Raw genomic sequence first — 15,000 nt, 5'->3', positions numbered from 1 at the left:
ACGATGAAAACGTAGAGCACATTCACTCATCCATGACATTTGGCACAACGTAGATTCGGGTCAAACTGTGTCCTAGAATTTAGACTTTCGCATGTGCTGATGACTATGTGTCGTCATTATGTTCTAGAACTTGGTTTTGTTGTTTAACAAACTCCCACCTAGTCCTGTGGCTGTCAATTGCGCACAGATGTAATACATTACATGTCATGCAAAGTCACAACATCCAGGTACCCAATTAAACTTTTGGTAAGGTGCCTTAAGGACACAAGGTTGATAACCAAAAACAGTTGATAACCGAAAACGTTTGCTCACTTGAATAAAATTATGTATCTGGCAACTTATTACCATCTCTCCGGAGTTTTTGTTTTTTATATATATATATATATATATATATATATCGGATTTAATGACAGACAGTATATCTTTAAATCAGGAATTTGTTTTGTTGAATTCATGTGCTCTTTTTATTTATGCATCAAAACATTTTTTGTGCCTTCATTTCTTTTTATATTTCGGTTTTTCTTTTTTCTTTTTATTTGTTAATTTTGTAGTTTAATTGGTGATGGTTATAGCAGTTGCAGCTTTATGCGGGAACGATCTGCTTAAATTTTCTGTTTTCTCTAGCTAATTTTGTTTTTTTGTTTTTATTTCTTTGCGTTTCTTCCGTTCTTCGTCTTTTTAGACTATGTCTCTTCCGGTAGTTGTGGTGTCGCATGGTAATCAAGAGTGTAATGCACTTGCTACGATTCTATGGGATAATGCTTTTGCTGAATCAGTAAGTGCCAAAGGCATGCTGGGGAAGAACTAAAACTGTTGCTTCTTTCCCATGGGTCGTAGGTCAAACGGCTGCACATATTGGTACAACACCACACTCTCATCTGCACTTGTCCAAAACATGGATTCTATCTTCTCTTTCTAAATTGCTACCCAATAGCCAATTTGCTATTTTTAGCCTCTGTAAACAACATAACAGTTTTCAGCGGGTGTTGGTTTTTCCTGTTTTTGTTTTTGTTTCACTTGTGTTGTTGAGATGTTGGTGTTGAAGAAGCGCTGTGTAGCCGTGTGCCTACTTGATCTACGTTGTTTAAGGAAGTCCGTAAACGCATGACAATTTTTTGTCGTACTACACAGACGATGTCCCTCCCAGTTGTAGTTATCGTCCATGGCAACCAGGAATCCAACGCATTGGCCACTGTTTTGTGGGACAATGCCTTTGCAGAGCCAGTAAGTTGAACATATTAATGATCTTTCAACTCTGTGCAAGTATCAATTATTTTTGCATACATCTATTCATATTAGTTCAACAATAATAATTATGATAATAAAGGATATGGATCCAATATAACATTCATATTTTCAAATAGGAAGGTGAATTGTATGCCAAGTTTGCTAATTTTAATTAAAATCTGCAGTCATACTTGGAACTTTCAAACCAATATTTTAAAAAACAAATTATTGTTCTACAAACATTCCTTTTACCTAAAAGAAATAAAAAGAAAAACTGCATGAATCACTACTTTAAGATTATTAATAGGAATGTTATTTTCTAATATTAAAGTTTATGTAATTATTAATATTAGCTTATTGTTTATGTTAATATGTTTATTAATAATATTTTTGTTATTAATGTTATTTGTTATAGGGTTTAAGTATATGAACTTTATTTAATAATATCATTACACTATTATTATATTGTTAGTAATAATATATTATTAATTTTAGTATAGCAGTAATTATAATAAATTTTTATAATAAATAATATTTAATATTTTTGTTTGATTACATGTTAGTTGGTATGGGCTTGGTGTTGTGGTTGATTAATGTTAAAAAAACAAAATTGAAACCATACTAATAATGTAGGATTATCAAACATAAAATCAAAGAAAATTTGGATATTAAAACAAACATATAAGAAGAATAATATAAAAATAGTAATGATATTAATTTAATAAACACAGTAATTGTGTACATTTTAAGTAGTAATTGTGCACATTTTAATGTCTTCTGTTTTTTAGGGAAGGGTCCCATTTTCAGTGCCAGATAGAGTATTGTGGCCAGACATGGGAAAGGCTCTGAACTCCAAGTTCATGTCGGCTAATGGTCGAAGCCTATCGCTAGAGAACTTAAACTACTTAGCACAGAAGGCTTTCAGTGGGCAAAATATCAACACTGATGATTACTCGCAGTTGCAAATTTCATGGAGTACCTTTAATAGGGTAAGTAATCAGTCAACAAGCAACAATATGTTACAAAAGTAAAGCCCCTGACATAAGGTATTGCTCATTTTGGTTTATATAAACATTATCTTACACATGGATACTTGAATCTGCAAGGTGGCTTAATAATAGTAATTTGTTTATGTTGTGAAATTTGCTACTTGAAAAAAAAAAATGGAGTATTATTATAAGGTAGATAATTACAACATATTCACAGTTATGTACAAGGATTTACCTAACATTCTATCCTCCATTTTCCTTCAGGATCCTTTGCCAGGTAGGAGTTTCACATTTTGGAAGTGGTTTCATGGAGTTCAAGAGCTCACACGGAAGCATTTACGAGGACCATGGAATGATGGGTAAATATGTATGGATTATGGACACAGCAGGGCTGAAAATTAACCTCTAAACCATAGTGGCCAGCAGGGCTAGTAAGGAAAAAATGATACTGGCCCTTCCAAGGTTATATTGGTCCTATTTTTTTTACGGTCCGAAATATAATTTTACGAAAAAAACAAAATCAATAAAACCAGCAAGATGACATTGGTGTAATAATTGTTTTTAGCCAATTGAATCTGTCTTTAGCCAAAATCATTAGTCCGAGAAAAAATCCATTGTATTACTATTCACGATCGACACAAGAGTTTTTATGGCCCAAAAATGTGATTTTAGACCACATAGAGGTTGGCAATCAAAATAACTTTATTTGATAGGCAAATTATTATTTTTAGCATACCAACGAGGTACAGTAATTCAAAGTTTTCTAAATATAACACAAAAGTTGAAAAAAATTACAAAGGCCTAGGCATAAAGTATTCTCCTTTTAGTTTAGAATGATATCGGGGTGGGGGTGGGGGGCGATTCCATAGAGCTATTAAACAACTAGAGTGCTGACAAGATGACGAAGCAATTCAGAGTTATGAATGTGTACCATCCAAGATGGCCGTCGTAGTAAAGCGTCACCTTCAGGCTTAATATACATATTATTACCATAAATAAGCCCTCTGACTGACTACTATTTCATTAATGATAATGAGTAATGGTAATAACAAATTATTAAACATTCGTAGCCAAATCGAAGCCAAGTGGAGCATCTTATTCAAAAATAAAGTACCAAGGAATGAAAATTAAAATCGTGTACATTACATCCGTACACCGCAACGCTCGAGTTTCAAACATTGGGTAACTAGCTGTACTGAACTTTCTGGGTAAATTGAGGGCGCAATTGCAAACGATGGTGCTTAGGCGAAATTTGATTGGCTGAATCTATGGCAGCCATCTTGGATGGTGTACACCACAGCTCTGCGTATTTCCGAACATCGAATACATTGCAGTTAGCGCTCTAGTATTCTTATTATATCTCTATGGGCGATTCACCTTCATATAGTCGTCGTCATACAGCCACTGCCCTGCATCCACCGCGTTAAAATAACGAATAACAAAATGCGAAGCACACAATGACGTTTGCAGCCAGACTACCAATACAACAACACAAATAAACTTTGCATGGCTATGATGGATTGGCGAAAAATGGAGCACGGACGAAAAATAAACAAAGTATTTGAAACTTTTAAATAATTTTAAGCCTTCGCCAAAATGGCTGAAAGTAGTTGGTTATTTTTTCACCAATCCAAAATAATAAGGGTCGCCAGACGGGGCGATACCCAAAACATTTGTTATCGCCCGACACCAAAAAAATTTGCCACTGGCGACCGGGCGATCACTAATTTCTAGCCCTGACACAGCACTTAATTAATACTAATGATAATACAAAATAATGCTAACGCCTTCCTACCCAAAGATTCAAGGCACTGGAAAGAAATGAGAAAATCTAGGTTTGAAATGTAATTTGTAAAACTTTTGTGGAAGCTTAACATGAATTGGTTCATAATGACAGTGGTCAGGCTGTCATGAATAAGTGTTTAACAAAAATTATTATGAATTTGCATCACAAATAGTGAAATCACCTTGAAAACACAAAAGCATAAAATAATACCATACCTATAATCTTTTTATAGACCATTTTATTGATGGGTAGTTGATCAATTTCATATTTTGTCTTAGGAGAATGCCACTAATTGTTTTGATTTATGTTTTTTTAGATGTTAACAATATTGTAAATGGGAAATTTATCTTTCCATTTATTTATTTATTTTTTTCTAAATTGAATTGAAATTGAATGTGTACTTCAAAACACAAGAACAACGGTACAGATAAGAGTGAAAAAATAAATGAAATATCTGTATTTATGTAAATAAACTTTTTATACGAATCAATAGAACAATTTGAGAGTCTTTCAGAGGTCAGTATATTTTAGGTCTTCACAAAATATTTATATACCGCATTTTATTCACGTCCATTAAGGAGGTCTGGTTATTAATTTAGAGATGAACTAAGTTAAATTAAATAAAAAATTGAATTAAGTAGCACTGATTGTATTAATTTAATTTACTTTATGAATGGAATAAATTATCTGAAGGATTGCTTTAGGGAAAAAGGTTAAAACAATCTTTTCTCAAGAGGCATTAAAACTGATGAGAAGTTTCCTTATAGTTTTTAAAGTGTAAAATAAGTAAATTAAATTAAATAGAAAATTTGATTGAATAATATTGATATTGTGTTTATGGATTAATTGTATGAATGGAAGAAGTAATTGGAAGATAATTTGCTAAGAATGAAGTAGTTAAAATAAACCTTAACCACACTCCCATGATGCGAAAAATGCCTTACAGTAAAATATAAATACTAATATACTTGAATATGTTCATATTAAATTTTTTTGTCACAACCTGTAGGTCTATCATGGGTTTTGTAAGCAGAGGTCAAGCCCAAGATTTACTGCTTAGCCGACCACATGGTAACTTCTTGTTACGCTTCAGTGATTCGGAAATTGGAGGAGTCACAATAGCATGGTCTGGGGATGATCCTCAAACAGGTATGACAAAATTGATGTGCGAATGTGCTTCTTTAAAGAGATGTTTGGGGGTGATTTTTGTGATTAGCAAACAAGAAGATCAACTTGCGTAAAGTTAACATTATCAATCAAATGTCAAAATGCATTTACACATCCGTGTGATTCATGGGTTTTCAGTTATCCATGGTTTGACGTTAATTTCGCAGAAGTGTAAAATCACCATTTTCTTTATTGTTTCTGACATGTGGCGGATCTCTAATGTTAAATGTCACGTTCGATAGAAATAATGCCAAGTGCTGGTACTTTTCAATACGCATGTTTGAATCTCTTGAGCTAGACACACTCTTTGATCGCCTAGGCTAGTGTGTAGGCCTCTAGGCTAGGAAGTTAGTACTTTTTTAGGCCTCGTAGAATCTATGTATGAAGTATATAAAAAATATTGACTGCTCTAGATTTGGGAACAGTGAAATCTATTGCCCTCATGAGCAGTCAATATTTGTATACTATTAGTGTCATAATAGTAATAATAATAATGTAAGGCATTGAAAATGGAAGGCAGATGTAGTTTGGTGGAAAGATGCTTGCATTCTAATCACAGGGTCCTATGCTGAATTTTTGAGGCATCAAGATTTTTTCTCATTACTAAATACATTTCCACTCTCCAATACTTGGTTTATAATCATTACATTATCTCATCACAATATCTCATCACATTATATCATCACATTATCTCATCACATTATCTCAACACATTATCTCATCACATTATCTTATTACATTATCTCATCACATTATCTGATCACATTATCATCACATTATCTCATCACATTATCTCATCACAATATCTCATCTCATCACAATATCTCATCACATTATCTCAACACATTATCTCATCACGTTATCTTATTACGTTATCTCATCACGTTATCTCATCACGTTATCTCATCACATTATCTCATTGCATTATCTCGTCGCATTATCTCATTGCATTATCTCATCACATTATCTCATCACAATATCTCATCACATTATCTCATCGCATTATCTCATCGCATTATCTCGTCACATTATCTCATCACATTATCTCATCACATTATCTCATCACATTATCTCATCACAGTATTCATATATTCAAAGCTCTATCCACACTATCAAATTTAATGTGACAAATTTGTTTGATGTGGCCATTTATGGGCATGGTGATGTTATATTACATACAAATATCTGCATATCACATTTATTTGTCACATAAAATTTCATAGTGTGGATAGCCCTTAAGACCTCTCCCTGCTGACCATCCAGAATGAGGTGAAAGGTCATCTTCTATAAATATGATTTTCAAAATAAAAGTTAAATGTGTTCGTATATGGCTTATTCTTGAAATGCAACTATGTTACAAACACTTTGCAGGAACGAGTCAGGTTTGGAATTTGCAGCCTTTCACCGGTGAAGATTTCAATATCCGTTCACTTGCTGACCGCATACAAGATCTACCGCATCTGGTTTACCTTTACCCCGATATCCCAAAGGACACCGCTTTCAGATCATATTATACACCGATGTCAGGTAAGACCGCATCAACCTCATGGCCTAAAGATATATTGCCATCCCAGAAAATCCAGAAAACCCCTAAAAAAAAATCAAATACCATATTGTCATTTGTGTTTGTGTTTTGGATTTAGGTCATTATTAAATTTATTGCAATGATGCTAAAAGTTAATCATAATTTTCTTTGAACATTGTATTTAATCATTCTGAAGTCAGGTCATTCTCTGCTGTATTTTTATCATTGAATCTCCAAAAACATCAAGTGTTCAGAAAGTATATTGAGTAATAGCTTATACTGTTTGGTTTAGATTGTTCAAAATTTACATCGATGAAGGAATACATGAATTCTAAAGCCTTTCTGCTATGCATTTTATTGTAAATTGTTTAGCATTCCCTAATGATGGCCAATGCTTCATTCTAGGCTATATTGGGAGATATTTAAACTTGAGTGATTTTTTAATATAGTTTGCAAAAGAAGCAAGTAGTTATTTCCATATACATGCTGCTAGTGCTTTTAGGTTAAATCTAACTAATGCCTAAGGGTATGTTGTGTATAAATGAAAGAGTTATTTTATCCATGCGTACTTCTGAAGCTTTTTTCAATCTGATTTTCATTGCTTGGCTTTTAGAACGCTCTGGACAAGCACACCCTAGAAAGGGGTTGCATGTGAGTGGCATAGCAGTTAGGATTAATGTAGTTATAGATTCATTACCATTCCTCTTAAATATTTCATGGAAAAGCCTTTTTGGTACATCAAATAAAATTATTTTGGATACAGTAGGTAAATCTTTAGGAATTAAAGTAACAGTATTGAGAGTTAAATTGCCAAGAATGACATCAAAAAGATTGGTATGTATCAGAGAAATGACACATTAAAAATGTTATCATTAGTTTTATACCGTTGGTCCAAAACTAAAACAATTTATTCTGAACATTTTTCATTCCTCTTTTACAGCTCACGCTGGTACTCTCTTAAAAAATGAATCTAATGATGCTAATAAGCAATTAGTAGAGCTCCGCATAGTACACTATAGGAAAATTATTATACGAAAGTTAGATTTAATGCTTGAAAAAATTTCCTGAGGGCATGCAAGGCCCGAGGGAAATTTTTGAATGCATTAAATCTAACCTAAGTATAATAATTTTCCATTTAGTGTACAATGCATGCTCTACTAATTGCTTTATAATTCAATCGCCAAATTTAAATTTTAGTTTTTTATAACCAACTGTTGTAGCAGTCATCGGTTGCTATGTGATATGATCAGTATACGCGTGCGTATTTACATTTAGCTGTGCGTATGCTGATTTTTGCTCCTGCAGTACGCGTTTAATTAACTACACATCAGCAGTACAGTACGGATACGATGAATAATTATTGTGTTAGAAAGAACTTGTTTGTAATGCTATTTTGATAGACTTTCGTCAAAGAAATAAACATTTCAGCATTCGAGAGAGAATACAGTCACTCGCGTCCTTTTTGGTCGATACATGCAGACAGGTAAAATCATGCGATGATTTCATAACTAGACTAGGCTACGGCCTAGTAGGAGAAGGCCTGGGCGGCCTCCTGCCTGGCCGTGGGCCTACATCTAAATTTGTTCCTTGAGTCTTTAAAATAGGTCTAGAATATTCCTATTAAACGTTCAGTTTGTTGTCTTAATGAGGGTCCATTGATTCAATGAATTCCTTAATTGTTCATACTTCATATTGAATTTAAAGTAACTTTCTTCAGGTTCTAATTAAGCTTGTTTTACGAAAGTAATGATGTATTCGCAGTGACGAAAAAATGAGGAATTTTTTTTTGCACACGAACCTAAAAAAAATCAAGCCAAGCGTTCACTAATAGAAAAATTAGTGAATGCTGGGGAATAGGAAAATAACATTGGGAGTTACAGTGATGACATCACGATTGACTTATAACAAATATTAATACTTACCAGCAATATTTGTCTATACTGCATTAAGAAAAATTTCCCAAAATGCTTTTATGATAAGTTTGAATTTAACGAAAAAATATAAAACTACAACACAAGAACTTAATCCGAAAGGTCCACTGATTAATCTCAGATAAGAAAGTATAATACATACTCCAAGTATTGAAATACACGCCATCATGTTGGGATTCAATATTTCGACATTAATTATGTCATCATCAGGAATGATGACATAATTAATGTCGAAATATTGAATCCCAACACGATGGCGTGTATTTCAATACTTGGAGTATGTATTATACTTTCTTAAGAACTTAATCATTTTTTAAATGGGAAAAAAATTATTAAATTTGATCTGAATCTGAAAATGGTATATGTTAGCCCATAGTTTGGTGCAAGCATTTCATGGTCCTGGTGTGCTGCAAACCATTGGTTGGTCCATTGGAATGGCTAATATAGTGCTGATTGCCTATACTCCTTCTTGACTAATGTCATATTCAGCGCATGTATTGTTCATCATAAAGTATTCTACATTCTTCCAATATCAGAAGTGGTTTGACACAGCTAGTACAGTTTGGTTCCGAACCTCGAGGCCGGGGTTTCTATCCCTGGCTGTGAATTTTGTTTGTGACCTTAAGAAAGGCAATTTATCTACGTTGCTTCTTTCCACCCAGGAGTTTATGGGTATCTAGTGGAGGTGCCTGCTACTGCGCCAATTATGGCAGCAACACATAAGCATTTAGACCGACAAATGACCAGGGAAAACAAAGCGTTTTGTAACCTAAAAGAAAAGGTGCTATACAAATAACAAATCAGTAATCACAAATTAAATTAGAACAGGCGCTAATTTTGTGCCCTGTGGTACCTGGCATGAAGTGAACACAGTTAACCTTTGAATTTAAAAGGAAGCGGTCTGTTATAAGGAAAATCTCCAATCATCTTTGACTTGCAGTACTTTGTGATTTGTTTTTAAGAAAATCTGCTGTAACAGCTGTAATGAATCTTTGAACCTGTAGGTTTAATAATAACAGTATTATGATTAACCTACTCAGAGGCTGTAGAAAAGTCAATTGTGTAAATTGCTTCGAAATTACATGCTATATCGAAACCCGATAATAATAACTTGTACAGAATATCAAGTAGGTAGTGTGTAGTTAAACTATAGTACCTTTAATTGACTTACAGCCAAAATCACAAGCTTAAGTTAATTAAATTAATTAATTAATTAAAAATGTAATTTAGATTTTTAAAAATTGTAATTCATATGTAAATTTCAGTGTGTATTTAAGTATACACAAAAGCTGATTTTTTTTTTTTTTTAAAGAAATTATGAATGTTGAATGAAATAGGAAAACACATTTCCCAGCATTTTTTCAGGGCACATAAAGTAAATTACCAACAAAACATGTTTATTCCTGAAAGTTAATAATTTGATATAGTATTAGCATATGAACAGTATTTACCATAGAGCAGTGCCCTCAAAGGGCATGGATGTTGTGACATTAACTATGACAAGACACCCACTCTCATCTTTGTGTTTTCACTGATATTAGTTTCATCTTTGGTGACACCAGCATTCCTGGATGTATGAACAAATGTGGCATTGCAGCTAGCAGGATAGGCATTGTGTTGTATTAAAGTTTATGCTTGTTTGTTAAAAACATGTGTCATTGTAGTTATGGGCAGCACAGTGTTTAATGCTGAATCAAAATGAACTCTGTTTATTGCACATACCATGTGTGCAGTTTTTATTTTATGTTAGCTGACAACCTGCTATTTTCATTTTCTGTAAAATAAACTTACTTTGTTGCACATACAGTGTCTGCAGTTTTTGTTTTATTTTAGCTGACAATCTGCTATTTTTATTTTCTGGTGCTGAATTTACAACACATCTGGATTTGACAATAACCATGTAGGCTCAGTTCTTATTAATATAATCCTTCATATGTTGTAACAATAATGAATGTCTTTGTGAAGGCTAATTTACCATAATAATTGTTAAAATAAGAAATAAGACAGGCATGGAAAAGAATGCTGCATGTGCGTGTTTAGACTAAAATAATAATGCATCTCTTTTAAGCCTAAAAATTGGTCTAATAAATACATAATGGTAGAGTGAATAGTGTAAGAAGAGTAATTATTGTAATTGTGTCACTAATTTCGTTCAGTAAGCGTCCTCTGCCATTAATTTGTTTGTAGAACAAGAATCTTTGTAATTTATCGCCTTCCCCCCCCCCCATATTATAACATTTTGGTTTTAGAATTGGCCAATTTGTCAAGCCGGCCCTGATTACACTTCCACTACCGTAATTTAAAATCTTGTATTTGCCCCATCATGGGCTGGAATAGGGGTAGCTTCTTTGCAGGTTGTCAGATGCTACTGGGGCCGGGTGACATCTAGAGATGCCATATTTTCAAAATGCTTTCACATTAGGTCCACCATGGTCAGGCCGATGTGGTACGTAGGTATACATTTAATCCCGATCCGGATACTAGGGCTCTTGTGAGAACCAGGCTTAAAATTAAAGTTTAATCGGTATAATGCCTAGCAGGAGCAAACATAATAGAGTATTTAATTAAAAGACTTTTTTAACAATTCAATTGATAGTATAACTCATTCACGGTCGTGATAAATAATTTATTAATGCTTCGGGCCGGTAATTGTAATTAAAATTGTATCAGCATTACAGTATGTTATTGGAAACTCTACTGTATTCATATTTCGTCGCTCACATCATGAACTAACACAATCAAAGTAGATTGTGTTCGTGAAATCAAGAAAGTGCGTCAAAATACGCGCTGTTGTTGTTAAGGACTTTTTGTGTGGTAAAGAATACACAATTGCTTGACAACCAATGCGCGCTCTGTGATTTGTAGGCCTCATAATGCATTTCATATCATTTCATTTATTTATTCAGACAAGTGCCTTAGGTCCTCAAAAGCAACAAAGTCAACATGACAAAAGTCCATAGCATACACATAATACATAGCACATGTTAAAATTATTTAATTCATTGTTTATTTATTTCACAATATTGCATGTTGTGTAAATATATATATATGTGCAACCAGCCAAAATGGCACTGTTATTTATTGTATTATAATGTATTCATGTTCCTTGCACTTTATATATTCATGGAGGAATAAGCAACTCAATTCGTCTAGTTATGGCACTGATAGAAATTAAATTTTGAACAATTTTTTTTTTTTGCAATATACCTACTTTGTCTCTGTCTGTCCATTGTGCCATATTTCCAAAGAGTTATACTATTTCTTCATGCTAACTTTAAATCTTGTGGCTGTATTTGAGGAACCAACTTTAAAATTAAAAATATTAGTTTAGTGCAATAAAATAGATTTTTTAAAATTTGACATTCTAGCATGTTTTGGCCATTTTCTCTGAAACACGATTTGCGACAAGTGACTGGTTTGGCTTGTCTTTGCCACAGATATAGACCCTTCCAGTTAAAAAAAGGATATACAGTATTTGGATAAATTATTCTCCATCATTTGACCCATTTCACCTGATTAGTGAGATCCTCATGGCTAGGTAAAAATTTGTAGGGTTTTCTGAGCCACTTTCTGATCCTTTAATCTCTAAACCTGAATAGCCTCTTTCACCCGATTGAGGTAGGTACATACAATGACAAGTGCAGATTGTCTGGTTTTGCAGCTGCCCTTTAACATGAGTATCTCAAGCTTTGAAAAAAAATTGTGTCTTGTGTTTTTTTGTAAGTTCAACTACTTTTGCCGCGGTATGATTTTGTGTTTGTCATGTTGATAAATAATATACCAATATACAACAAACAAATAGAGAGAAAATGTTCGATTGAGGACTCCTTTAAGATAACTTAGAACATTTAATAATAGTAATGTCATTTAATATGGCGCACGTTTCGGAGAGCTGTTTGCATTTAGTTGTGTTAATTTGCCGCTGTAGAAGCTTTATGTTGCGGCTTCCTTTCATTTTCATTATTGTTAGTACATCTCCATTCATTCATTATATTCAGATTCGTCGTTCTAGTTCTGGAATACTAATAACAGTTAAATTGGCATAGTGCTCAGCTTAAAAATGCTTGCTGGCTCAGGATTTCTCGTTACAGAATTCAAATTTAGAACATATATTAAAATTTATTCATTTACTTTAATTATTTATGACTTTCTTTTAGAAATTAATGTATCTTTGGGACTATTATTATAATTTGTAATACTGATATGTAAATATCTATGGGTTGTCGTTGAAATAATCAGTATTAAAAGTCAACTAAGAATACATGGAAAGAATATTTATTTTTACATTTTGAAACAAAATGTATCCTGCTATTTGCTGTTTGTTATTCACAATAGATGATATACAACACGATAAAGCTGTTTTTCATCGTATGTATATGTTATATATATTTAAAATGACTATATAAAGCGTCAGCCACATATTATTTATAAGTTAAGAAAAGGTATGAAATTAAATGAATTCAATGATAGAAGCACAATAGTGTAGATACTGTACTGAAAAACATTGCCTTTGTTCAGATGCTGCCGTGGTCAACCCTATGACAGATGAGAATGTGATTGAGAAAAAAGCACTTTAAAGAAAATATTTACTAGAGTCATTAGCAATAAAGTACATTCCAAATATGCAATCATGGGTATCACATGAGTAGTATTACTAGTGCGTGTGACACTCATATATTCTGTATTAACAACATTTACTAAAACCAGATTAGCATTGTGCACTTGGGCAAGGCATTTTATCCACATTAATTTTTTAAAATTTTAATTAATATTTATTTATTTATTTATACTTATTTCTTTTATACATTGATTTATTTATTTCATTTATTTATTCATTTCATTCATTCATTTATTCAACAAGGTTAGCTCCAACAGTAATGCTGACTTAAATGGGCCTACAATAAATACAAAGATAATAGTACAACATGGAATAAATTTATAGTAGAATCAAAATATTATAACTGGGGCTGATTTTAGAGCATTTCCTAGGGAGAGGTGGTTGCACACGAAACATTTCTGTCCATGTGCTCAAGGACTGGCGATAATAATTAAAAGTGATATAAGCGCCTATTTTTGGAGTTACTTCTGCTATATATTCCAATATTATAAATGCTGTAATTTCTTACGTTCTAAGAACAAAATGCTTTCAGGCATATAGCCTCTTCTCAGTAGAATATAGATAAACTAGATAATTAAGAATTGTGTAGTTAAAAGAATGTTTATTTTGTATTTGAAACTCCACCCATTAAGAGATTATAGGCAGTCGTTGAAATGTGTTACAATAAATTGCACATGTTGCATGATACTTGTACCTAGGAACTTGACGTGTCTTTGTTGACACATATAGCCAAACTGACTTCAGGTTTGTGTCTAAATTCAATGTTTTGTTTCCTAATCACAATATAATTTCTCAAACCATGGACTAATGGAAAATTAGTGCATGGTTTTGTAACTATTGAATTTAAAATATTCATTTCATAACTGACTATAAGTATTGTTAGCTGATTTATTATGAAGTATCTAATTGAACTATTATTTGTGTAAGAGTTGTGATTAATTTATGAATATAAGAAGTTTATCAACAATGATTATTATATCCAAAGATATTTTAAAGAAATATAGTAGTAGAATGTTCTTGTTTTTAGTTAAATTCTAGGCCAGTGATGATGATGAATGGCCAGAATTTGTTTCTTTGTCTGTTTTTGCATTTTATGAATATTTCATGGCGGCTATTGCGTTAATATTCATATCCCTAATGTAAGAAACTGTTAATTCATGTTAACAGGCATCAAAACACATCCGTGATACAATCGAATTATCAATCATCTTCTGCCTAAATGCCTGCTTCTCATAGTCTACATCCTGCAAATACTTTTAATGATGTGTAGGTTAAAGTTCAATGCAATGTATTTCAAATTTAGCTTTCAGGATTTTAACTGGATTTATCTTGATGATAGTGTTTACCTTGAAGAAAAGGAGTAATTTGTTAAATGGTTTTTGAACTGTGGTAGTTATGAGCATTTTAAAGATAGTACATTCTATGATTGACTGTGAGTTACTAGCATTTAAAGATACTTTCTGTGTTTACTTGAAACACTTGAAAATATAAATTTAATATTTTGAGTTTTTTCATTAAGTTATTAGCATTCAACTGAAAATTAGGAATCAAGATAGCCATTAACACTGTTATATAAATCATCAAAGAAAGGTAAATACAGTGTTCAAATAAAGGACATGATGGTACTTCCTTGACAGTGAGAGGTCGCGGGTTGGAATTCCGTCGGAGGCATTTTATTACACAATTTATTCGTAGGACAACATTCGTTGAGAGCTATGAACCATCATGTCCTATATTCCAACACTGTATTTACTTTT

The 15,000-nt window shown here is 32.7% G+C and overlaps 1 protein-coding gene across 5 annotated transcripts in view; it reads left to right on the top strand.

Annotated features, from left to right (window-relative positions):
* Positions 1–15,000, top strand: part of LOC117120872 (signal transducer and activator of transcription 5A-like) — a 63,770-nt gene that overhangs the window by 32,348 nt on the left and 16,422 nt on the right. For 4 of the 5 annotated variants that reach the window (XM_033265967.1, XM_033265968.1, XM_033265969.1 and 1 more), the window contains 5 exons: positions 1,132–1,224; positions 2,016–2,216; positions 2,481–2,575; positions 5,012–5,151; positions 6,541–6,696. In XM_033265967.1, coding sequence (XP_033121858.1) covers positions 1,132–1,224; positions 2,016–2,216; positions 2,481–2,575; positions 5,012–5,151; positions 6,541–6,696 — 685 coding nt within the window. Of the gene's footprint in view, positions 1–682; positions 776–1,131; positions 1,225–2,015; positions 2,217–2,480; positions 2,576–5,011; positions 5,152–6,540; positions 6,697–15,000 lie in introns of all 5 variants that reach the window. The other variant, XM_033265970.1, reaches the window with a different exon arrangement.

Source organism: Anneissia japonica, unplaced genomic scaffold (assembly GCF_011630105.1).
Source record: "Anneissia japonica isolate Jap-2015-1 unplaced genomic scaffold, ASM1163010v1 scaffold287965_len1858130_cov191, whole genome shotgun sequence".
NCBI lineage: Eukaryota > Metazoa > Echinodermata > Crinoidea > Comatulida > Comatulidae > Anneissia > Anneissia japonica.
The sequence above is the reverse complement of the archived record's forward strand: the minus strand, read 5'-3'. Positions and strand labels throughout refer to the sequence as shown.